This window comes from Glandiceps talaboti, chromosome 13 (assembly GCF_964340395.1).
Source record: "Glandiceps talaboti chromosome 13, keGlaTala1.1, whole genome shotgun sequence".
NCBI lineage: Eukaryota > Metazoa > Hemichordata > Enteropneusta > Spengelidae > Glandiceps > Glandiceps talaboti.
In genome coordinates, this window is record NC_135561.1 from 11,945,461 (window position 1) to 11,953,466 (window position 8,006).

Consider the following 8,006-nt stretch of genomic DNA (forward strand, 5'->3'; position numbering starts at 1 on the left):
GAATAATGGGTGATATCTTTCCTGGTTTCTGTTTTATTTTTCAAGCCGGAGCAACAATGACATAACATGTTGAGTTTGATGAAGTGATTGCCGGGAAACATACGTTTGAGCCAAGATATTACCAAACCAGAGTGACTATAGAGTTTCAATTAGGCGGCATGATGTTACTACCAAACCAGAGTGACTATAGCGTTTCAATTATGTAGCATAATGTTACTACCAAACCAGAGTGACTATAGAGTTTCAATAAGGCGGCATGATGTTACTACCAAACCAGAGTGACTATAGCGTTTCAATTAGGCGGCATGATGTTACTACCAAACCAGAGTGACTATAGAGTCTGAATTAGGCGGCAAGATGTTTCTTTTCTTACATCTAACACAACTTTCTTGTTACAAATTAAACAAACAAAATACAGATACTGATAGTGTTGACGCACATGAAATATACATCTTGTCTCACTGTAGCGGTTAATTAACAGTTTTGAGTTTGAATCTTCAGTGTCTTATCCGACAGTGGTGTTTCATTTGTATAAAATGTATAATTTATATATGCTTGCATGCTATCAGTATCTGTTTTATATCAGGATCATTTGTTACAAAAACACTCTCGTGTGAGACTAACTAGTATATGATCGTGCAGCCTTTTGGACATTCTATAGTTTAGTTATAGAGTGGCCATATTAGTTTGGCAGTAACAGAGTAAATAATGATACAAACTGGAATATGGTATATGTTCTGTTCAAGTGGCCATATTTTGTTATAAATGAATAAAACATACTGTTGTTTTGTACTTGTGGAACATGTACAATGTGGAACGAGATAGTCGAATTTTGTATTTGGAATTCATTCATTGCAAAAAAAAAAGAAACATCATCTAGCTATCCATCCATCCATCCATCCATCTATCCATCCATCCATTTATCCATTCATCCATTCATTCATGCATGTATGCATGAATGGGTGGATGGATGGATGCTTCTTTTTCGGCCACAATATTTTGGGTCAACTTTGGGACATTAAACTGGAAGGTAACGCCATATTCCTGAGCAGTCTTAGTTACCCAACCCTTTTTGTGTATCCCCACGGTAACCAGACGGCGAGAGAATCGATCACATCCATTATGTACTGTGAGTCTGTGTAGTCAACATTAGATTTCTAAAAAAAAATACTTTACCATCATTTCCAACATCGGGGTTAAAAATGACATCCCGTTCTACCAGCCTCGTTCGTGCCTGTTTGAATTCCGTCCAATCTTTCTTGGTACCATTCAAGAGACCTTTAGCTACCATCACTTCTACTTGGATATATATTGGTAATATGGTTGGCTGTGGCATGATACTGTCTGTGGATTAAATGTAAAGGTAATAAATGGTCTACATTGATAAATGAATTGTGGAAACACAGCGATGATCTTATCTCTTAATTTGCATCGTCGTAAGCCACAGCCTCTTTTGCGGCACGTTCCAAGACTCTTTTCACAGTGTCGCGAAAGAAATAAAAGCTTTGGTTTGCGAGAACGTTAATTAGCAGTAGAGCATCTTTACAAGATTTCAAAGTTCAATATTACTTTTATTGAGATGCTATTGTATCACCAAAAATCGTATCTAAGTTGATAATAATGATGTATACACGTGTACTAAAGGAAGAAATAAGTCTGACTGGACTTTTAACTTACTTTGTTGCATGGAGTTCCCCGCCAAATAAGTAATACTATGGGTTTCCAGAAGGGTTAGAATACCCAAACCCGCTTTCTTTCTATCGTTGACCATGACATCAATTCTATCCTCGTGAGCTAGCTGAATCGTCTGTGGCAAGGAGCAATTTTTCAGAATCTCGTCAATGGTATAACTCTTGTCCACTAAAAAAGGTAGAGTGTATTTTTGGTTATTTCATTATCATCTTCGTCACCAACATTATCAGCCCTACTACCAGTGCTATCACGACCAACACCAACACCACCCCCACCGCCACCACCACAACCAGCATGAGCAGCAGCAGCAGCAGCACCACCACCACCACCACCACCAACACCACCACCACCACCACTATCACCTCCACTACAAGCATCATCACATTTACTGTGTTACTCATTAATGAGTATGTCGACTATGTCCTCACCTTCATGCCTACCATACCCCATGTAGCCGCCAACACTGCACTAACACCACCACTACCAACACCATCAACTATCAACACCGTGGACAAACAAAATCATGCCCTACACAATGTGAAAGGACTACGCTAAAACATGAACTCAAAGGTATACTTACGATTTGTTTTACCAGAGAGAATGTAAAATCTGAATTCATAATTTCTCGGTATACTGATATGACGTCCATTTTGATCAGTGGCGATCACTCTTTCTTGTGCGAACTTCTTTGCCATCCTCATAACCTTGCCCGACAAATATAGAATGCATTCAATTCATAAATAGGTGCTATGTGCAGTAATTCGGCCTCATTGAAATCCAAGCAAAGTTTGCACAAATTACTTTAACTTTAAATTTACTAATTAACAGAACGCTGCTGTTGGGACTATGTCTTCGAACATATGTAGAAGACTTGTTGTACATGACACTTCTTACTCTCAATTCTTCTGTTACCCCTCAATACTCAACTAAGAATTCCGATTGCAAAAAACGGAAATACATAAGAAGGGGAGGGCGGTGGCGGTGGCGCAAAGGTGCTAATTTTGGTATACCAGACTCGGCGTGTTGTAAAAGGTTGTTCCCCATAATTCATTGCATATAATAAATATGGGTGGTGAGATGTGTAACTGTTCTAGCATAGGTTTAAGTCGATTGTGTACTCTGTTTTGCATATGTGGGCGAAAATGCGGTAAACCATAGATTAGTGGAGGGTCTATGGGTAAACATAAGAAAAATGACTTACTTGCCCTCCGCTAATCGTTTCATGCTCGTCGTTGCCAAGCCAACCACAGCTGAACTTCACTATTTGTGGGAGGTCGAATTCCTTGAGAAAATCTCTTAAATTGTAGTTTTTCTTCGACCATTTAATAACAAAATCACTGCATCCCGCCATTCTCTACAGGAAAGGAAGATGTTGGTGAAGAAGTGAAACTGGCTGACTATCCAATCTATAGTATTACCATTATATTTCAAAAGTTGGAAATAAATTTCAAAAGAGTGCAGTTGCTTTAATATGTAACAAAATAATTTAATCTTTATGCTAATCATGCTACTTTTTATGCAACACAAGCATTTTTCATTACAAACTTATTCACTGAAGATGATGACTGTAGTAGCATTTATCTGTCAATTCGAATGTTCATTTAAAGGACCGGAACTCCAGAAAATATAGACATTTCTTAAAGTATTTGTTCTGGTGAGTCATTTTATGATTTCAGATAATTTACAATTACTTTAGATTTCAGAGAAATATCAAATTGATCTAGTGCCTTTACAGGGTATCTTTGGTGCGGGCTATTGCATCATGGGAGTCAGCAAAATAATATATTCAAATTGCACAATTGATATTCACGAGTGCCTTTTCTCTTCAGCGTAAAACAGCTCATTTTTTGGCATGCGTTCAGATGTAATTATTCGTTATTATAATACGTTTTTAATAACACTTTACTTCCACAAGATTAAGAATTATTGAATTGAAAAGTATAAAAATTGAGTGAACAACAAAATACACTTGTCAATGCGCAGACGTGGAAATGAGGACAAAAATAATTGACAAAACAACTAAGCGAGTTTGACCTCACTCACTGAAGAAAATTAGACTATATATACAAATTTGAACAAAAACTAAAAATTACAAATAATAACGAAAAAATGACCAATTTTCATATAATCGTTGTAGAATTTTAATAAACCGGTAGAAACTGAGATATGTAAAATTATCAAAATAAAGTCGAGAAATCGGTCTGGAGTATCGTCGTAAACTTCCCCAGCCTCTTTTACGGCACCGTCCATGATGCACCGCCAAGTAACGCAGTGTTGCGGAAGATATAACAGTTCTGGTTTGCGAGAATGGTCTGGAGCGGATCTAGACTTCAATTGGTTTTGAACAACTGGGGTGGAACAGATTAAAACTGCTAAGAAAAACTAGTCTAAGATCTGAGCCCTACTTCTCACGATTAACCTTGGCTTAACAAAAGTTGACGGTGTACGAACTAAGATAATCAAGTTCTCCCTTAACGTTCGATTGATCCCAGACCTGAAAAAATATAATTGACTGCGTTGGTGTAAACTCACACCACTAATTTTTAGTGGTCTGAGGTGTAAATGAGAGTTAATGAGGTGGTAAAGTGTGAAGTAGACACGTACCAGACCACTTACCTATTTCAGTTGCGAAGGCTACTGACGGAATAACTAACGTGGTATACAGTGCACAAGTACCTTATCAAAACTCTAGTCACGACTTTTATAGAATAAATCTTCTCTCAAACAAGTCACGTTTCTTAAACTGCCTTTGTACATTTAAACGAGACTGCGTTGTCCTGTGGAGAGTGGAATGTAACTGACCAGTCTGAGGGCTATATAACTATTTGACGTCGTGAAATCACGTACTAAAAGTCTAATATTTGTTTAGGTAATATACGACTTTCGGCGTTGTTAAAGTGAAGAGTGGATTATTTGGTAGTTAAATGTGGACTCAGATTTACTGACAACTATCGGAAGAAGAAATATCAATCGAAATTTCCCCTTTTATAGTATTTAAAATGACGAATTTCTTATGAAAGTTAGGCTGCATTCACAAATAATGGGCAGGGGGGGGCGGAGGAATCATGACAAAATCAGGTTTTTTTCAAGTTCCCTCCTCCTTTATAACCCCAAAAAATTCAGACCCCCCTCCACATGGTCAGAGATTTTCAAGCCCCCCCCCACACATTTATTTTTATAACAGATATATAGCCACACACATACACATGTGTACACACACACACACACTGACACATACATACATACATACATACATACATACATACATACATACATACATACATATATACATACATACAGACATATACTTAAATACATACCTAAATACATAAATACATACATACATACATACATACATACATACATACATACATACATACATATATACATACATACATTGTCTCTAATGTAATTGCATGAACATTTTTACATTTGGAATCTCCAGATTTTACTCATTTGCACAGACTTTAACATTACTTGAGTGTATATTGAAGCTGAACACGGGGTAATTAATGTTAGTTGTTTTTTATACAGGAACTTGTGTATATACATGTTTTGTACCTTTTTTGTTAAATGGCTATCAAATTTTGACATGATTTTTAGTTCTCCAGTTTCACTAAAGTTTTTTGGCTGAACAGTGCTGAATTATTTTTTAAAGCCATACTTTCCAATATTTTTTGCATAGTGTTTTTAAAATTAAGCTAATTGGATCTAGAGACAATTAGACTATTGTACAGTCTTTTGCAAACAGCATATACAAATTTGCAGTCAAAATAAAAAAAATACATGTAAACTTTTAAAATGGGGCAACTCTGTCCTTTAAACCAAACACTGACAGTCTTGTATGTATTCCAAGCAAATAAATACACACCACGGTAGCTATGATGCAGATCCATGGAAATAACAGGTAAAATGGTGGCCATTATTGTATATAATGTTTCAGTTTGCAACAATTCTTTTGTAATTAACTGTCTCTTTGTACAACTATTCATCAATTCTTCTGGTCTTCCATGTTGTTGCTCTCTGGCCTGATCTTGTATACATATAAATTTCACTCTCACTGACTTCAGGTGACCCAAACTCCCTTTCCACTATATCTGAGTCAGATGAATCATTGTCACTGTCAGAATAACTGTCAGTATCAGAGCTGGTTGAAGAATCACTTATGTTCTGTTGGTGGTAGAAGTGGGATCTAATAGCTTCTATCTTGTCAGCTTTTATCATTCCTGGTGCTATGAGAATATTGTGTTTTGCTAAATATTTACAAAGTTCTTTCACTTTTAGTTTGACAATAGCTCCACTCCTTACCAAGTTACCACATTTGAACTTTTTATATATTTTAAAATTATATATATTGCATTGTTTTATTTTTTTGGATTGGAGAAAGTTTCACTCAATAGTACTACACAATGAGCTCTGCATCTCTAGACATTTTAGATGAGCCTAATTTGCAAAGACTATTAGTCCGTGTGGTTATTAGCCCTATGAAGGGTCTCAACAACAATCTTATTTGTAACTATGTATTTGTATTAGTATCAAACCTGTTGATCCACCACCACCAACCAAATATCAGTGACAGCCTGACAGGCTATTTATACTCATTTCACATTTATCAAAATGTGCCTTCAGATGCAGAGCTTGATGTCCTTTGCTCAAAACTTTCAGTAATCAATCAGGTACAAATGGATAACAAATAATTAAGGGATGGTGCAAATTTAAATTTTAAACGATTAAACTATTTAATTTTTTGCAAAATTCATTTATATTTATACATTTTTTATTTACCAGTTTACATTCATTTTACAAAATATAAATTGTAAGAAATGTCACAAGTACTTTCTGCCTGAAATCATAAAGGATTTTATATACATGTTTTTTGGAAGAGTTTTATTTATCATTGTTATTTATTTATTTATCTATTTATTTATGTAGTTCGAGATAGTTCAAAACGTTTATTTAAAAGTCTAGATTAAAATTCACTTCAGGACAGTTCAACATGCCATCAGCCGATGTCGAGTATGATAAATAGTGCAATGCTTTGAAATTGTCCATAGACTATGTCATACTCATTTTGCAGTTATTTTGGGCTATCTATATTGTGCAGTCTCTTCTTGTGCTCATTTTACAGTTGGTTTAATAGTTGTGATCAACAATGGGCCCGGGCGAGATAAGGAACTCAACACACACTTAAGTTATTAAAAAGACATTGGGTATCTGAAAATGTGTTTTCATCAGTATTATATGTAAAAAATATTTTTAGGTCCCCCTCTAAAACCCACCAAAAATTTTCAAGTCACCCCTCTACCATCCTCCAAATGTTCAAGTCCCCTCCCCCTCAATTCCTCCAACCCCCCTCCCATTATTCGTGAATGCAGCCTTACGGCAAGTTAAAAATACCCTAGAATGATACGACTGGTAAGCAGCCACCACGGTATCATACGCGATAGGCTGTCGAAATGTACGCAATAGAGGTCCACATCGTTTACCAATCATGATTTGGACGACTATACTATGTCGGGAAATCACCTACTAACAAAGTAGAGTGTACTAGCATTTGTTAGTGGAGTGCATTTGTTTAGGAGTGTTTTGTCTGTCTTGACATAATCACGCGAGTACCGTTCTGACGTAGTAATAAATTCTACACTACTAGACTTTCCAGGACACGGTGTAATCATACACCCGACACGTATGGTGTAATTCTGGACAAATTGGCACTTTTTTCAGACTTCAAAATTAAATAAAATAGTGACTGTCATGGACGCAAAAGAATACGTGTCGAATGGTAAAACTTTGTATGCTATAGGAAGGGTGTGTACACTGTAAATGTCGTCAACAGTCTCGTCACGTGATACGTAAACCATAACCAGGTAGGCAATTTGTTTGTGTTTAAGTAGAAGTTCGTTTCCGCCTTACCTGCCTACTGACAAATATCACTTTCTCGAAGCAAATGTTTTGAAATATCACACGTGATGTTTTTCAGTAGAAATCTTCCCAAAACTCCCTTTTGGCGTGCTCACACAACAGAGAAGATACAATAGTGATTACTACCAGGAAAGGGTTATCCGAAGTGAAAGGTTTGACCTGACGTGACCTCAGTTACCATATCCTCGTTCAACACAATATTTTTGCATCAAGTCTTTATTCGACATTCTCTACACTATAGTACGTTCCTGGTTCTTTAAAAGAACATGGTCTAGAACTTGAGCGCAGATGTCGTCATTTTTCATATAAAATATATAAAATTGTTTAAGTCTTACTACTCATTGAAAGAAACAACTCGTCACTGGAGGAATTCTTACATGTACATATGAAAA

General features: G+C 36.2%; 1 protein-coding gene across 1 annotated transcript in view; it reads right to left on the bottom strand.

Moving 5' to 3' along the window:
- The window catches only part of LOC144444657 (uncharacterized), a 10,851-nt gene extending 3,106 nt beyond the window's left edge, over positions 1–7,745 (bottom strand). The window contains exons 1-5 of the mRNA XM_078134157.1: positions 7,606–7,745; positions 2,894–3,046; positions 2,273–2,396; positions 1,678–1,860; positions 1,177–1,344 (exon numbers count right to left, since the gene is read on the bottom strand). Coding sequence (XP_077990283.1) covers positions 1,177–1,344; positions 1,678–1,860; positions 2,273–2,396; positions 2,894–3,043 — 625 coding nt within the window. The 5' untranslated portion in view covers positions 3,044–3,046; positions 7,606–7,745. The remainder of the gene's footprint in view (positions 1–1,176; positions 1,345–1,677; positions 1,861–2,272; positions 2,397–2,893; positions 3,047–7,605) is intronic.
- Positions 7,746–8,006: the final 261 nt, after the last annotated feature.